Genomic DNA, 18,324 nt, shown 5'->3' with positions numbered 1-18,324 from the left:
GGAGCGGCCACTGCACCTCCAGTCTAGGTGACAGAGTGAGACTCCAACTCAGAAAAAAAAAAAAAAAAAAGAGAATGCCTATGTTCTCTGCAGTACAGCTGGTCATGTAAGAAATTAGGTGGGGTTGGGGGCTGGATAATCTCTACTTCCTCTGCTTATGGGCTTTTAGCAAGAAAAGGCAGAAGAATCTAATCTAGGGTGCTGTGTCTGAAATTGGACTCATTTAAAATTGGATCCCTCTGTTCCTTAGGCTAATAAAGAGCCCAGGATAAGAAGTCCAGATGTTTCCCACATGTGCTTTTCCTGTATGTTGCCATGGCAACTGTCCCATACACAGGGCTAGGGTGGTCATTGCACATTGGGCCCCAAATTAGCTCTGCACCACCCAGGTACATCGCCCTTAGGCTGAGATACACCCAGATTAGTTGTCATGGCAACTGCAGGCCTGTGAGGGGGAACTCCAGGCAGGCAAAGGAAGAAGAGACAAATGTGTATTTGCTTGTGGCTGTGCTTATGTGTTGAATAGAAACATACAAACTGCTTGTGTGAGCATGTGTCCTTTGGAATGGGGAAAGTAGAGTCAAACCTGACCTATCAATGCAGAACTGGTTGTTTTAAGGTCTCTGAGTCAAAATACTAAGTGGGACCTTAAAAATAATCTTGGCCAGGCATGGTAGATCATGCCTGTAATCCCAGCTGGGTGGATCGCTTGAGATCAGGAGTTCAAGACCAACTTGGTCAACATAGTGAGACCCCTATCTCTGCAAAAAAAAAAAAAAAAGTAAAAATAATTAGCCAGTTGTTCAAGAGATCAGGAGTTCAAGACCAGTCTGGGCAACATAGTAAGACCTCAGCTCTATTTAAAAAAATGGAAAAATAATTAACCAGGTGTGGTGGTGTGTGGCTGTTAGTCCCAGCTACTTGGGAAGCTGAGATGGGAGGATTGCTTGAGCCCAGGAGTTCGAGGCTGCAATGAGATATGATGGTATCACTGCACTCAATCCTGGGTGACGGAAGGAGACCCCAGCTCTCTTTAAAGAACAGAGAAAAGGTCATCTCACTCTGTAATAAATTCTCTTACCTCACTCTGGACCGAGTAAACACTAAGAGGGAAAAACACAAGGCCCAAACCTGAGGTTGTCTTGCCAACACAGCGATGACATCACTAGCCCAGAACAGAACTTCTGACTCTGTGTTCACAGACTGGATTTAGGAGGTTCAGAGATACAACCATCAAATATAAGCCAAATGCTGTGAATATGCCCACTTTTCTGGGACATATCAATCAGGTCCTTAAAGAGGTTCCTGACTCCAAAAAGATAAAGAAAAATTCAGGAGTAAGAAGCAACTCGGACCCACCTTCACCTGAACCATCTGGAACAGCTGGTTTAAAGAAACCTAGCCTTCTTCTTCCCCCGAAGAGAAAGGCATTTCCATTTTGTGGCTGCACTCATTTTCTCAGTTGGCACCTCTGTGCTTTATTAGAGTTTTTGGTTAGGTTTTTAAATGAGGCATTCAACTTAACAGAGGAATGCCATGGATTCATATTTCAATGAATTTTAATAGAACAATCACTAGCAATTATTCGACTTACAAAAATTGCTCAGCAAATGTTAAGAATATTCATTGATGTGATGGGTAGGAGTTTCCATGCCACGATGAGCACTTCGTCTTTCACAGGGTCTGATTCTTTGGCAGGAATGATGCAGGGAGCTCATGGGGTCAGCTCCTGCCCTGGACTGTGCCAGTGTTTATGTGAACCTTGGACCACTCTCCCTCCATTTCCACTGGGGCTGAGCTCTCCTCCTGCCAGGACGTTCTCTTATTTATCTGACCTCAATCGTTCACACCACAGAACACTCTCATTTCCTCCTCCTGCCCTCTGTGGAGGTAGAATGATTTTCTTGAGAGAAGGGACAACTATGTGTTTCTCTGCTCTCCCCTCCTCCCTGGGTTCCATGTGCTCTGGGGTAGATGATGACCCCTGGCTCACTGACCCTTCCTGGGTCCTGACCTTTAATTATCTTCAGCTCCCTCAGAAGCTGGGGACTCCCACCGCCTGGGAGCCACACATAGGAAGGCAGGTTTTTTATTCCTTCTGCCATTTTAAAGGATGACTGTTGTGACTGGGGGTAATTCTCAGTACTTAATCTCTCTGGCTGTTGTGTCTGTGTCACCTCAGTCTCTTCAACTGCCTCTCCCCAGAGCTTCTTCTGTGTAAGCCTGCAAGGCATCCCTGGGGGGGGGGATCTCTCAGCAGGGGGCCCTCACCCTCTTACTAAGGTTTGTTGGGGGGTGGAATGATGTGTTCCACTTTCTGCCCATTCAGTGGTGCTGGAGGGAGAGACTTCAGCCTTGACGGCTACTGATCGAGGCAGCACTCCTGGAGATAAAGCCCCTGCAGCCTCTCTGTCTACTCTGAGCCTTCTCAGGGAGATCTTAGTTCAGAGGGCTAGCCAACCTTTGCCCTGGCATGGGACAAAGACCTGAGAAGCCAGGTCTTCAGGGCCTCAATTGAGGCAAGGCTTACCTGGATTGGCCAGAGAAGTAGGGAGCAGCAGTGGCAGAAGTTTAGCAAAAATTCCACCCCACGGCTGTCTCCTACTTGGGTTGGGGGAGATGCCAGCAGGGACTATGGCTCATTGGCCCCGTTTCCATTTCTTGGCTGGAATTTCGAACTGTTCCATAGCTCCCTGGATAACAACCTCTGAAATTGTATGGGGTGGGAGTAGGAATCTGGAGAGATTCCTACCAACCAGCCTGCCTCTTCCTAAGTATCTTTGCCCACAGGACCTTCCCATAGCTCATGGCATACAGATAACTAGACAAGGGGTTGGGATATCCTAGGTTGGAAAGTTGAATCTCCAAAAACCTGCCAGGAGGAAGCCAAGTCCATGATAGACAGGTATTGGGTAGGGGGGTATTTCTCTAGGAAAACCACAGGGGGAAGTGTAGCACCTTCCTCTTCAATTCAGGGATTCAGGGTGAAGCAGGTAGCCCACAGACTGCTGTTGCTTATAGGCCTGGGAAATATCATGAGACTGGAGCTCTGCTTGTGCTTTTTGGGGTGGGAGGCATAATCGAGGGTTGGGGATTCTCCTGTGCCACCATGTAGATTATGTACAGCTGCATAGGCTCTATACTGCATAGCTCCAGATGGCACCATAAGCCCAAAACAGGCAGAGGTCTTTCCCTGTTTTGTCCATGAATGTATTCCAAGCTTTTAGAATAGTACTTGGCATATAGTAAGGGCTTTATACAAATTTGACAAGTGGACATGAATTCGCTCTGGAGTTGGGCAATGCAAAGGTCCTGGTTTTCTTATAGTGCAGCCGGAAACAGGGAAGCTAGGCCTTGCCAACCCTACGTATTATATTTTGAGCACGCACAGTTGCAAAACCATGTAGAACCATTCACGCACTCTGAAGAGAGGGAAGGCCGGGGCCCAGGGTAACCCTGGGGAAGGGGGACTCTGGACTGTCTCCACTATTCTTGATCCTCCAGTAAAATGTCCCCTACTGGGTCAAGCTCATTGCCTAGAGAGATAAAACCCATCCCCAGCCAAACACTGTCTTGAAGAGAAGTCACTCAGTCTCCTCCCTCCTTCTCCCCTCTTTCAGTGAAATAGGATCCAGATCCCTGCAGTTTCTAGTTCACACCCCTCCAACAGGTACCTCAGATGACCTCACTTCTCTGGCCTCTTCCTTCCCGGCTTCTCTTAGAGCCAGGCTCTTATCCCACTGCCTCTCCTGCCTCCCTGGGAAGACTCCCAGACTTGAAACATCTTTCCCTCAGTTGAGGTCATGGTATGTATGGCTAAGAGCATAACCTCTGGAGACTGGCTGTATTGAAATTCTGGCTAGACCCACCTTGGGCAAGTCACTTAACCTCTCTGTACCACAGTTTCCTCATCTGTGAAGTGGGCATGATAATAGCGCTTTCCTCAATAACAATAATACTGAACACGTATTGAGCAGTTACTGTGTATCATTCTTCTAAGCTCTTTGCCTATGTCGATACATTTAATCCTCACAAAACCCTACAAGGAAAGTACTGTTATGGGCCCCAGTTACAACCAAGGAAACAGAGGCACAGGGATATTAAACAACTTGCCCAAGGCTGTATAGCTAGCAAATGAGGAAGCTGTGATGCAAATTAGTGAGTTAGGTCCCAACCCTCACAGAGGTGTTAGAAGAATTAAAGGTGCTGTGACAATGACTGGTTCACAGTAAGCCACAGTAAGTGTCAGCTGCTGCTATTAGTATTATTATGAACTCTCATCCCAGCTCCTGAGGCCTACCTGGCCCCAAATGGTTGCTCTGTTTACCCAAACAGGGTCTCCCTTGCGCTCTCAGGTCTCCTCTGCTCCACAGTGGTACTGACCCTCTTGAGACCTGAGAACTAGACTAATATCATCTTCCCCTGAATGTGTTCTGTTTTCTAGTCAATTGTCTGCATGTCTTCTCTCGACGGATGGCAGAGACATAAGGCTTATCTTGTCCCAGAGTCCCCAGAGGGCAGGGAACACAGTGGTGTGAACTCAGCATGAAATGACACAGGTTCAGAGTGACAGGGATGCCAGGGACATCCTGGGGCTTGCTTGAGTTGAGGGAGATGTCAGCAGTGACTATGGCTCATTGGCACTGTTTCCATCCCCACTGCTTGGCAGAGGTTAAGGAAGACTGAGCTGAGCTTGGACAATGTGCAATTGAGTACCAGCAGCAGTTGGGAAGGCAGGGAGAAAGAGGAGAAGGGTGTAACCTTTTGCTAAGCCTGGGTTTGGATACTGATACAGCCTCTTAGCTGTATGGCCTCAGACAGATTTTATGTAATTTTTCTGAGCCTAAGTTTGCTCATCTATAACACAGAGTAATCATACCACCTTCAAAGGGTTATACAGGTATTCATGAAGATTTTATGTAAAGCACCTAACACTGTGCCCTGCACATAGTAGGTGTTCAGTAAATGGTAGTCATGTTTACCATTTTGTTATTTTAATGTTTGTGGAATCAGAAGGCAGTAGTCCTGGCTTCAGTTCACCTAACTCACCATACAGTCTTGGGCAAGTCACTTCTCTTTGAGTTTTATCTCCCCCTATTGAAAATGAGGCCAAATTTGGGTGATCTATATAGTTCTTAGAGCTTCAACTTCTTATATTCTTTGATGCCAAGTTATTATAGTCTTGTGGTACTTGAATTTGGCCTGAAACTTCCAGAAGAGCATGGAGGGATTGTACCACTGAACTGGAGTCCACCTAGAAGCACAGAACAAACTCCTCTCCCAGAGAGCATGGTTACCATCCCTCACTTCTGCCCTGGGCACACCAGCTTTGCAAGTTTTCTTAGAATGAAGGCTCTATTCCTGCTTAATTTCAAATCCAAAAGACATGAAAAACTTAAGCTTAAAGATGGAGTCAGCTCATGGAGGGAGACAAAAGAGAAAGAAAAGCAAAACAACCCCAGTGCAAGGCCAAACTCCACACTACCCCTCCCGTTCTATATATATATCAGTCCTTGTATGAGGAGGAGGCAGGGAGGAGGCTCTGGCTTGTTCTCGGGTGACAAATGTTATGATGAGAAAAGATCCTTTCATTATGTGTCCACTTAGTGCTCATTCAAACATGCCACAAAGTGGAAGTAATTACTGAATCTGTGTAAACCTCGGGACGACCCTTCCCAGTCCTCTTGCACACAGCTTCACACACGTGGGCCCCAGTAATGTCAGCCCTGGTTTCCCTTGGCTGTCCAAATTAAGATCTGATGGTGGTCTGTGCATGGCCGGCCACTAACAGCAACCAAAGGGAGTGTGAGCAGATGGGGCCAGTGCTGGGCTTTCACCAGCAAAGCCAGGAGGTCCAGGGGAGGGTCAGGGTACATGTACAAACACTCACGGGTTGGGCATTTCCACGCTTGCCCCACGGTAGAAGCAGAAGGAGCAGTTGCCTGTAGACAGCCTTTGGGACATATGAAGGCCATCCCCAGCACGGTGGCAAGTCATCATAAGAAATTCTCTTCCTGCTACATAACATTATAAAGCCTTGTTTGGACTCTATTCCCAGAGTCCAGGCAGAGTAAGACAGTGGTACAGGGCTGAGAAATTTCCCAGCCTTCTGCTCCCCTCAAGGACTCTGCAGCCTTCCCCAAACCCTCACTGATTCAGTGAGCCTGGAGGCTAGAGAGGACCATATTGGGAAGAGAGCAGAGAAAGACTGCTTACTCCTCCTTGACTGGTAGAGCAAGAAACAAGCTAACGAAAGATAAATGAACTCAGCAACCACTTTCTTTGGGTTCCTCACACTCTCAATTCACTCACCCACCGAACACTGACCACCGGGTACTGTGCTAGGTGATGAGGGAAATGATGAGTTCATGGACAGGAGGAGAAGATATTTGAACTTCAAAACAGTTCCCTGCACCCTGTCATCTACAAATTGATATGGAAATAACATGATCAATAACTGAAATAACTGGATTCTGTGAATGATATAAATAAATGGTATGGTACTCTCCAAGGCACTCAATTCTCCTACAAGGAGGAATAATAAGCCTAGGGAACCTCCTCATGCTGCGGCGCCTAGTGGAACAGGCAGGACTGACTGACTATCTCGTCAACCCCATGGTTACTGGGCAGGGCTTCTGGGATCCCAAAAAATTCTATAGATAAGTCTCACTGGAGTGAAACCCTAAGGCAGGTCAAAGTCTTAGTCATCTTTTACCCCAGTGTCAAATACAGTGTTCCGCACAAGGCAAACACTCATGGATGGTGTGTTGATTGAATGAAAGAGTACATGAATGAATGAGTCAAGTTGTGACCTGAGTTTGAGGGTGAGTGCGCAAGGCATAAAATGAAACCCTTCAGCTGTCTCTCTTCTTCTACTCTCTGTCTTCTTCAAGCTCAGAGGAGTACAGGCTCCCCCACAAAGCAGACAAATCCCAAATCTCTCTCCCCATCCAACCCATCAAAGAGTTCGGTGTATCCTCAGCAAAGATGGGTCACCATGACAACTGGTGTCAGAGCAGAGGCAGTGCTGTGAACCCTGCTCCCCTTCCCCAGGAGCCTTAGAGAAAGCCGTGTTTCTCACTTTTCTGGCAAAGCCCACCTCTAAAGGTTCACTGCACTCTGCCTGACAGAGCAATCCAACCTGTGATCTATCAGTCATTTTCAGATCCAGCCAGTCGGTGGTCTAGCTGACATGCCTGGGGGATTCCTAACACCAGTGTGCTGCAGACATTAAAAGTAAAAGTCCTCTCACCAACTCATCGGATAATAATCATGAACGAGTGCCTGTTTAGGTGGATGGAGATCATTAGGCTCTAACAATGTGACATACACATGAGGAAGCCATTACACTAACTAAACTGCAAATGTAAAAATAGAGCTCCACATAGTTTCCCGGTTACCACATTCTAATTCTGATGGCTTTTCAGTGCCAGGGAAATTTGGTTTCCTTTTGTCCCCTGCCATGCCCTGGTTCCCCTGTGTGTATACTTATTGTGGAAGGAGGTGGCTTACTTTTTAAATGGCCAGTCCCTATCCCACAACCTTCCTCCACAAAGCTTGCCATGGACGAGTGAGTATTGCTGTTCTGCTCTTAGGGTCACAATGCTTCCAAGCTCACTCCCATAGACAAGACCCAGAGATGGCTCATAAGAGCCCCAACCTTGAGGCCAAGAGGGATATCTGATCACCTGCCCAGCATGGGACAGAGAAGGCAGGAGTGGCACACCACCATGTCACGTGATCTCAGGGTCAGGCTATGTTCTAAGCCCCAGTTGAGCCCCCTGGAGTAGGGCACTAAAACGAAGCTGTAAGACCAACCTTCTTAGCCAGGATCGGTGGTTCAGCCTGTAATCCCGTGCTTTGGGAGGCTGAGATGAGTAGATTGCCTGAGCCCGCAGGTTCGAGACCCACCGGGGCAACTTGGCAAGACCTCATCTCTACAATAAATCAAAAAATCAACCGGGCATGGTAGTGCATGCCTGTAATTCCAGCTACTCAGAAGGTTGAGGCGGAAGGATCGCCGGTGTCCAGCAGGTCGAGGCTGCGGTGGCTGGGAGCGGCCACTGCACTCCAGTCTGGGCAACAGACTGAGACTCCAACTCAAAAAAAAAAAAGACCAACCTTCTGGACAATCTCAGGTTTGTGAAAAGCAGGCTCATTACTTTCTAGGGGCAAGTTTTCCTTTATCTGGGAAACTAAAAGATAAAGCTGGTTTCCTGCAGTGTGCAATCTCATGTACCTCTGGTTGGACTCACAGTCATCCTCCTCTAGGTACTTTTTTTTTGTTGCAAGAAAATCAACACATGTCCCTAATTGCTGCTGAGAGTTTAGAATCTGACCCACTTAGGGACTGACTACTTAGCATATCCAAAACATTCACTTATCCACCCACTATTCATTCATTCAGAGATACTGAGCACCTGAGGATGTACCCGGGATGGGCAGTGTCTCTGCCCTTAAAGAATATCACTGTATTAGAGTTTTAGGGATCTTCTTGGTGAATCTCATGTTGTGGAGGCCCACGTGCTATGTTGTGACTACGGGTGACAGGAAAGGGGGCAGGTGTGGGAGTGGCCTGTTAAAAGTAGTTCTGGGAGAGAAAGTAGTTTTGGGGCAGCTAGCCAGATGGCTCTGGACTGCCTCCCTGGTCCCAGCACCTTCATTTTGAAACTAGGTATCACTCAGAAACTGGCCTGGCCGGGCTCGGTGGCTCAGCCTGTAATCCCGTGCCTTTGGGAGGCTGAGGTAAGTGGATTGCCTGAGCCCGCGGGTTCGAGACCCACCTGGGCAGCGAGACCTCATCTCTACAATAAATCAAAAAATCAGCCAGGCATGGTAGCGCATGCCTGTAATTCCAGCTACTTGGAAGGCTGAGGTGGAAGGATCACTGGAGCCCAGCAGGTCGAGGCTGTGGTGGCCGGGAGCGGCCACTGCACTCCAGTCTGGGCGACAGAGAGAGACTCCAACTCAAAAAAAAAAAGAACCTGGCCTGGTTAGGTGGATGGAGCTTGTTACCTTTTTGTCATGACTTCACACATACAGTGTGCCACACTCCCACAACCTAAGCATCAGTTAAACATGGCACCCATTTGCCACTCTCCTATTCTGCCCCAGAAGGGCTCCTGGATCTGATGAACCAACCCTGGGCTGAATCAAGCATGGTAAAAACTCAAAGTTCAATTCTCTTTGTCAAGACATAGACCTATTTAGCTGGTTATTTCTTCCATGTGGACAGTGAGGAAAATGCTAGCCCAATGGCCTCCTAACCCCAAGAGGAAGTCTTTCCCTCAGACCACTTACCTGTACAGGAGAAACTCTCCTCAGTCTCGTTGGGGACCCTGGAGTAGCCATCAAGGGCCCAGCTTCCCTGGGGGAGGGGGCCAGGTTCCTGGTCTATCTGCAACCTGTGGGACCAAGAAGGAGTGGTCACTTGTGGCAGAAATTATCCTGATCTCAAAGCCCTTCGTGGAACTGAGAAAATCCCCCTAGAGCTTGGTTCTTCTCTGTTGGTGCTCTGTACCCCTGGGTCAGCCCCTCTCTGATGGATTTGTGCACATCCGTGCACTCCAGCAGGCAGCAGGCCTCTGTGCAAAGCTGGGCACGATCCCTAAGGGCACTGGAATGCCTGATGCCTGATGCCAGTTGTCCTTTGGCATCCTTTACCCATTTGCAGGAACACATATCGCCCACAGGGCAAAGGGATCTTCTAGCAACACCAGGCCTTGACTCCTTTGCCTGCCATGATCCTTAGCCTCAGGATAAGCATGTACGTATGGCCATGTACATATACAAGGGACAAGCTCCCCCTGAAGCTGAGGTCCTAATGACTCGGGAGGCTGAGGCAGGGGGATCACTTGACTCCCTGAGTTCAAGGTTGCAGTGAGCCATAATGGCACCACTGCACTCCAGCCTGGGTGATAGAGTGAGACCCTGTCTCTTAGAAGAAAACAAAACAAACAAAAAAGGAAGCATTTGCAGTCACTATTACTGCCATTCTGATGATGTAAAGAGGTGAGGTTGCATCAGCTGAATCACTGATTCCTGGTATCTCAGGGGGCACACAGGCCTCTTTGGGCATGCTCACAGTCCAGGCAGCTAGTAGGTCAAGAAAGGAGATGTGGGCTCAGCTGGGGTCACAGTGACTCCTGGGAGAACAAGTTCATCCTGGGCCAGTTTTGGCTGCAGGAAGGAAGGGTGAGGTCTCTGGGCACCAGCTCCCAAGTGCACACAGACCTCTGAGCACAACCCCAACTTACAGTCGCTCCCAGGAACAAAGGCTGTGGGAGCTTTCATTATAGGCAATTACCCTGGGCTCTTGAAGCTGGCCCGCCCACCCGTCCGCCTGCTGTCTCCAGCTAAATGGACCCTTTGGCAGCTTGGCAGGAGGGGGAGGGGAGGGCTGTGCCAGCAGGAGGGGAAATTGACCGGCTCGTCCAAGGGACCCTATGAGTCCTCGGTACTCTGAGACTTGTCTTTCTCTCTCTACAGTTTTTTATTTTTTTTCCAATACCTAGATGGCTGGGACTCTGGACCCAGCTCTGCCATTTACTCGCTGTGTCACCTGGAGAAAGTCTCTTCTTCTCTCTAGGTCTGGTACCATCACAGGATGAAGAGATGCCCTCCAAGACCCACATCAGTCTCACAGTGTAGGACTGTGTGAGCTGTTACTGCTCAGGTCTTTCTACCATTCGGACAGTGTAGAGCACAGGCTCCTCAGGTGGCTGCTGGGGATAGGGCAGGGTAGGGTATACTTAGAGAAAGCAGGAGGCCTCATCCTGGCCCCTGGGGGTACTTGGTATGATGGGGACACTCACCATGTACTACTATCAACTAAATGTCTATAGCTGGGCTTGATGGCTCAGCCTGTAATCCCAACGCTTTGGGAGGCTGAGGTGAGTGGACTGCCTGAGCCCGCGGGTTTGAGACCCACCTGGGTAACCTGGCGAGACCTCATCTCTACAAGAAAACAAAAATTAGCCGGGCATGGTAGCGTGTGCCTGTAGTTCCAGCTACTTGGAAGGCTGAGGCAAAAGGATCACCGGAGCCCAGCAGGTCGAGGCTGCAGTGGCTGGGAGCGGCCACTGCACTCCAGTCTAGGCGACAGAGTGAGACTCCAACTCAAAAAAAACAAAAACAAAAAAACCTAAATATCTGCCCAGGTACACGAGTCCCAAGGGGACAAAGCAAAACTGGAGTTGGTTGGCTTCTTGGAAGAAATTAGTATGGGCTGGGCGCAATGGCTCATGCCTATAATCCCAGCACTTTGGGAGACAGAGGTGAGAGGACTGTCTGAGCCCACAGGTTTGAAAGCAGTCTGGGCAACATGGTGAGACTTGTCTCTACAATAAATCAAAAAATTAGCTGGGTGTGGTGGTGCATTCCTGTAGTTCCAGCTACTTGGAAGGCTGAAGTGAAAGGATCACCTGAGCCCAGCAGGTTGAGGTGGCCGTGAGTGTGCAACTACACTCCGGCCTGGGTGACAGAATCAGACTCCAATTTAAAAAAAAAAAAGGAAATTAGTATGGATCTGGGTTTTTAAAAGTACGGATGCACCATATTGGTGAGAAAGTTATAGGACATTCTACTGGGGACAAGAAGTTCCATACAATGTATCAAGTGTCTTATTGAATAACATGATATATGTAATAAGCTAAGCACAGTAACTGGCCCAGAGTAGGTATGCAATAACTAGTATTAAAGCTAGGAATAGGTTGAGTATGGTGGCTCATGCCTGTAATTTCAGCACTTTGGGAGGCTGAGGCAGGAATCATTTGAGTCCAGGAGTGCAAGACCAGACTGGGCAACATAGCAAGACCCTGTCTTTACCAAAAAATTTTTAAAATTGGCCAGGCATGGTGATACACGCCTGAGGTGCTAACTACTTGGGAGGCCGCTGGGGGATCACTTGACTCCCTGAATTCAAGGTTGCAGTGAGCCATGATGGTACCGGCCTGGGTGACAGAGTGAGATCCTGTCTCTTAAAACAAAACAAACAAAAAAGGAAGAGTTTGGAGTCACTATAACTGCCATTCTTATGTAAGGGCAGGTGAGGTTGCATCAGCCTTGTGAGCAGGAACTCCAACCCCAAGAACATTGAAGAAGACAGCTTTCATCTCTCTCATCTCAGTTGACTCTGCACTATAATCTACACCTGCCTCCACCTCCCCAGACATGGCCAAGCCTCCATGTCTGTCCTCACTTCTCAGCCTGAATGGACAGCACCATTAAACTGGAAGCCAGACGGAGGGTGAGCCAGAGAGAAGGCAACTACAACTGTAACGCCAGTAACTCTACACTCCTGACATCATTAACCATGCCTTCCGAATTGAAGTTCATCCCAAGATCTGCCCAAGAGGGAAGGAGAGAACTGTCAGGGAGGGGTATACTTGGCAGCTGGAGAAAGTTGGAGAAAGGCAGCAAGGGCCGTGTTGAAGCTGCTGTGGCTCTTTTCCAGGAGAGCAGCGGGGAATGAGGGTGAGGATGTGATGGAATTGGATATGAAAGACCAGGGGCTCCAGAGAGCAGCCAAGAGGCATTGTACTTTCCCTGGGTCCAGGGAACGAGGGTGTCCAGGAGGAAGTGGTAGATAGTAGGAGATAAACTTCACAGGGAAGACCACACCCTGAACCTTGAAAACAGAGTGCTAGCCGGGCTCGGTGGCTCAGCCTGTAATCCCGCGCCTTTGGGAGGCTGAGGTTAGTGGATTGCCTGAGCCCGTGGGTTCGAGACCCGCCTGGGCAGCGAGACCTCATCTCTACAATAAATTTTTAAAAATCAGCCAGGCGTGGTAGCGCATGCCTGTAATTCGGGCTACTCGGAAGGCTGAGGCTGAAGGATTGCCGGAGCCCAGCAGGTTGAGGCTGCGGTGGCCGGGAGCGGCCACTGCACTCCAGTCTGGGTGACAGAATAAGACTCCAAAAAATAAATAAATAAATAAAAGAAAACAGAGTGCTGTGGAGAATGGGGCAAAGGAAAGGATGACTGACGGAGTCATTCCCTGGGGAAGTAGGTCAGGCAAAACCAGGCTGGAGATGGGGGGGGCAGGTAACTTCTGCTTCTATATTCTGCTGGGGCTGTACCAAGGTGCTGGGGCTGGTAGGGGCGGGGCAGATTTCCACGAAAACGGAATGTCTGTGGATTCTAGGGAGCAGATGGCACCTCCTTGGCTATGAAGCTTGGAAGGGTGGCCTAGCCTGGCCCTTGGCAGAACTGCTCATGGCAGCAGCTCTAGGCCCTGCAGGGTATGCTGGGCTCCTACCCATTGGACTGCAGAATCTTGGAGTGTCCTAATCTCACCCTTGCCTGAGCCATGACCCTCCCTCTAACTCTAATCCAAGGCCTGAAAGGAGCAGGGTCTGGGAGGTGGGATGCTGAAAAAAGCCCCTGTTGGGGTGATGGGACACATTTCTATTTCTGTTTAAAATGCAAACATGCAATAACTGTTTGCTGAATGAAGGAGACATGGTTCTGTTTAAGTTGCATTAAAATGTTTGGGGGAAAAAAATTCCAACCTCTTTGGAAAATGTCAGGTTCTAAATATACCAGGGGACTTGTAAGGTAGATAATGTAAAATCTTAAACAATTTAATGCCTAGACACTTTTTCCCAAGGAATGAATTCAAAATGAAGAGAATCAGGTAGGAGAAGAAAGTCAAAGAGTCATCAGGGAAACATTTTACTAATTGGAAAAAGGCCATTCAAAGAAAAGTCTGCCCTGCATTTCTGCTTCTTGAGTTCTCTCATCAACTTCAGAATCTAAGTGGAGAAAGTCACCAGGGACAGAAGTAAGTTGCCCCTTAAAAAAAAAAGCATTGGTGTACTTTAGGTACAGTATAGCTGGGCAGAAGCTATGCCTTGAGAGCCAGGGATCACGCGGGTAAGAACTCCCTTTTGTTGTGGAGTCAGCTAGTATTCTTGCAATAACAGGGAGTTCAGTGCCTTACAGTCAATTTGTAATCATCTCTAGTTGAAAAGTTCTTTCTACTGAGCCTGAAATCTGTCTCAAACTAACTTCTAACCACCATGGTGCCCAGTCAGGTCTTTGGAGCTGCACCAAGTAAGTCTAATCCATCTTACAACATGACAACCCTTCAAATGTTTGAAAACAGTTCTCAGAAACTCTCTAAGCCTCCCCTTTACAAAGATAACATTTTAGTTCCTTGAGTCATTCTTATGCCACCTTTTTTGGATCCCCCAGCAACCTATTAGTCTTTCTCTAAATGTGTTTTTGTTCAACTATCTATCTATATATATATATTTTTTTTCTTCCCTAGAGACAGGGTCACACTCTGTTGCCCAGGCTGGAGTGCAGTGGCATGATCCCGGCTCACCACAGCCTTGACTTCCTGGGCTCAGGTGATTCTTCCACCTCAGTCTCTGAGTAGCTTGGGGCTACAGTGCGTGCCACCACTCTTCACTAATTTTTTGAGACAGGGTCTCACTATGTTGCCTGGGCTGGTCACAAACTCCTGGGTACAAGCAATTCTCCTGTCTTGGCTTCACAAAGTGCTAGAATTACAGACATGAGCCACTGTGGCTAGTTCTCTTGTCTTTTCAAAATGTGATGTTCATCGGAAGTGGAACTTGAACAATTATAATACTATAAGAAAGCGTTTGAGCTGGGCTCGGTGGCTCAGCGTGTAATCCCGCGCCTTGGGAGGCTGAGGTGAGTGGATTGCCTGAGCTCACGGGTTCCAGACCCACCCGGGCAACTTGGTGAGACCTCATCTCTACAATAAATCAAAAAAATTAGCCAGGCGTGGTAGCACGCGCCTGTAGTTCCCGCTACTTGGAAGGCTGAGGCGGAAGGATCGCTGGAGCCCAGCAGGTTGAGGCTGTGGTGGCCGGGAGCGGCCACTGCACTCCAGTCTGGGTGACAGAGTGAGACTTCAACTCAAAAAAATAAGAAAGCGTTTGGCAGTAATAGGAAACTGTCAGGGGAGCGGGGGTGGGATTGGCAGTTGAGGGAAACTGCTAGGGGAGGGAGGGACATACCTCATCAACAAGGGTACCTGCATAATCAATGTTTGTATACCTAACCCTGAATTGTACCCCATTTCTTTATAATAAAAAAAAGTGATGTTCATAACCGAATGTAACACTCTAAATGAGGCCTGAACACATGCAGAATATAGTAGCACTATTCATGTCCTTGTCCCGGACTCCAAATACCTATTACTATAATGAAAGACTGCATTCGAGTTTTCAGAGACCAAGACACACAAGTTGGTCTTTAAGTGATTTAAGATTTAAGTGAAACTTAAATCTCTTGATGGTTCCCTATCCCTACCTTCAGCTGCTATGATGCCTCATGGGCCCCCTGTGCAGGAAACAGGGGCCAAAATATAAGTGAAGGTTTCTCTGTCCAATAGCATATGGGAAAAACATTGAAAGTTAGTTAGGAAGGTACTCAATTTGCATTTGGGCATTTCTAAACTATTATAATTAGCAATTAAAATTTAGTTTACTTAACAAGGTCATTTTAATAAAGTTATATTTTTATTAAAAAGCATAGTTGACTGTTTCTCTATGCACTCAACTTGCTATATCTAAAAAAAGCTGGAAAGAAGGCTGGGCATGGTGGACTCGCTCCTATAATCCCAGCACTTTGGGAGGCCAAGGTGAGAGGATTGCCTGAGCCCACAGGTTTGAGATCAGCCTGGGAAACTTGGTGAGACCTCATCTCTACAATAAATCAAAAAATTAGCCAGGTATGGTGGCACATGCCTGTAGTTCCAGCTACTTGGAAGGCTGAGGTGGAAGGATTGCCTGAGCCCAGCAGGTTGAGGCTGCGATAGCCGTGAGTATGCCACTGCACTCCAGGCTGCATGACAGAGTGAGACTCTGACTCAAAAAAAAAAAAGAAAAGCCTGGCTCGGTGGCTCAGCCTGTAATCCCGCGTCTTTGGGAGTCTAAAGTGAATGGATTGCCTGAGCCCGCGGGTTCGAGACCCGCCTGGGCAACTTGGTGAGACCTCATCTCTACAATAAATCAAAAAAATTAGCCGGGCATGGTCGCGCGTGTCTGTAGTTTCAGCTACTTGGAAGGCTGAGGCGGAAGGATCGCCGGAGTGCAGCAGGTCGAGACTGCAGTGGCCGGGAGTGGTCATTGCACTCCAGTCTGGGTGACAGAGTGAGACTCCAACTCAAAAAAAAAAAAAATCTGGAGAGACTGAATTGTTAACCACCTTGTTATGACTCCTGGCCTGGCCACCACCTACAGCAATGGTGGCCACACCTGTCTGTCTAAGAAGCATGACTGATTCCTGACATGCCAGGTGCATAACCAGATCTGCATCAGGCAATATAGCAAATGGAGTGAGTGAGAGGCAAACAGACACAAGGTATCATGGAGTAACAAGGAGGAGCAGTTAAAATTCTACTCACTGTGAACTGAAGGCACAGTGCCCAAGCCAATAGAGTTGACCTAACTCACAGTGGTGGCAAATGTCCCCCATTGAATTGGGTGAGACTGATGCTATGTATGTATCATGCTGCTTAAACTTCCACAATATCCTAATATGTATATTGTTTCATCATTTCCCAGAGAGAGTAGAAATGAACATTTTAGGGGCCTCTTTCTGTTGTGGAGTCCTGAGAGTTGACAAAAACTAGAGCTTGGATTAGGGTCCCCTTTTCAGTTCCCAGTTCCATCTTAGCTCTCCAAACCCCCAACTCTGTAGGTCTCCAATCTCTTTTTCTATCTTCTGAGCCCCACTAGTCTCTGCCAGCTACTCATCACGAGAGCCCTACTCCTCTTTGGGCTTGTCTTTTGGTCCCAGCTCCATTCTTCCCTCCTTCCTTCCCTGCCTGCTCCCCCTAGCTCACCTGTACTGGAAGGGGGCCACCGTGGCTGTGACTGGCTGACTCTGCTGATGGACTGAGGAGAAGCTAATGGCCCCTGGGGATGGGGAGGCGCGCTTGCTCTGTGCTGGGCTGCAGGCAGGAGAGGAAGTCAGTGAAGCTGCTCCCTCATCAGGCTCCAAAGACCTGGTGAGCCCAGAACTTTTGTAGTTTACATCTTTTTGATCTTTTCCCAGGCAGCTTGGAGGCTTTCCATCTTCGGGAGTCCCTGGTATTTGAGTTTCTCCATGAAAGTTCATCCGAGATGGGCTCCGGCCCCGTGTCTGCCGGGTTGGAATCCCTTCCTGAGCTTTCTTCTTCTTTCCCTGGGTGCCTTGTGTCTCGCCAGCTCTTCTGGACCCAGCCCGGCTGGCAAGGGCTGTTTTGGGGGTTATCCTGGGACTGCTCCATGGGGAGCTGGAAAGGCCTTCACCACTCTCAGCTGCTTCCCTCGCTGTCCCAGCAGCCTTGGGGGAGCCTCTTCCCCTGGAGGCCCTAGGAGAGGAGTTTCTGGAAGGGACTGCAGACTTGCCCGGTCTTGGGGAGGCCGCTCTCTGGGGGCTCAGAGCCAGGCCAGCCTGGCGGGGCCGCAGCTGGGGAGAAGCACCAGGTGTGTGAATCCTGGTCTGGGAAGAAGCTCGAGGCACAGGGATGGAGGAGGCATAATGAGGGCGACTGGCAGAATTCACATTGGCCATCCCATTCATGGTCAGCAAGGCTTGGAATGCGGACTACCGTTCTGCAGGGAGAAGGGAGAGAAGAATTTCATTAGGCACTGTCCAAAGCTACTGTCCCTGAACGTAGAAAGGTGATGCTGGGGTCTTTGTGGAGACACGAGCGCCCAGGCGAGGCACCAAGACTCGTGGGTTCACATCCTGACTCCGTCTGGGCAAATCTCTTTACCTCTCTGCTCTGAAAGGCTGTTTTGATGCTCATCTGAAGCACACATGTGAAAGTGCCTTATGAATTGCAATGTGCTGAACAAATGGGCTCCATTTAATTGGCCTTGACCTTGACGTTGTTCCTGTCCACTGATTGGGGACAGGCTTTCCTTCTCACAGTCTCCTCCCTCTCAGATCTTTCATAGTACCCTGAGTCTAGAATGTCTTGCCTACGCTATACAAACTCCCTCATGTCCTCAGTCTTTCCTCTGCATGTTCCTTCTACTCATCACCATAGCCGACTCCTGGCTCTCCCTACAGGACGCCTCTCCAGTGGAGTGCAATCTTTCACATCTCATTGGGCCCAAAGGTGGGATGGCCAGCTACAGTCCCACAAATCATAAACTTGTAAACTGGTAAGTGCCTCCTGCCACCTGGTTCTTGCCATTCCCTTGTCCTCCTCATTGACACTATCTTTCCTGGTCCCTCCCCACTGTCCCCATCCCCACCCACAATCACTGGGGATTTGGCTCACAGTCTTCCTCTCCAGCCCATTCCCTCCCTGCCTCCTGCCTTGGCAAAATGGACCTGTGCCATCTCCTG

General features: G+C 48.7%; 1 protein-coding gene across 1 annotated transcript in view; it reads right to left on the bottom strand.

The window, feature by feature from the left end:
• The window catches only part of LOC103269564 (neuron navigator 1-like), a 97,856-nt gene extending 80,284 nt beyond the window's left edge, over positions 1–17,572 (bottom strand). Inside the window, exons 1-3 of the mRNA XM_021717115.1 lie at positions 16,826–17,572; positions 9,268–9,404; positions 6,296–6,341 (exon numbers count right to left, since the gene is read on the bottom strand). Of these exons, the coding sequence (XP_021572790.1) occupies positions 6,296–6,341; positions 9,268–9,404; positions 16,826–17,547 (905 nt within the window). The 5' untranslated portion in view covers positions 17,548–17,572. The remainder of the gene's footprint in view (positions 1–6,295; positions 6,342–9,267; positions 9,405–16,825) is intronic.
• Positions 17,573–18,324: the final 752 nt, after the last annotated feature.

Source organism: Carlito syrichta, unplaced genomic scaffold (genome assembly GCF_000164805.1).
Source record: "Carlito syrichta isolate Samal-C Ts95f unplaced genomic scaffold, Tarsius_syrichta-2.0.1 Scaffold309294, whole genome shotgun sequence".
NCBI lineage: Eukaryota > Metazoa > Chordata > Mammalia > Primates > Tarsiidae > Carlito > Carlito syrichta.
The sequence above is the reverse complement of the archived record's forward strand: the minus strand, read 5'-3'. Positions and strand labels throughout refer to the sequence as shown.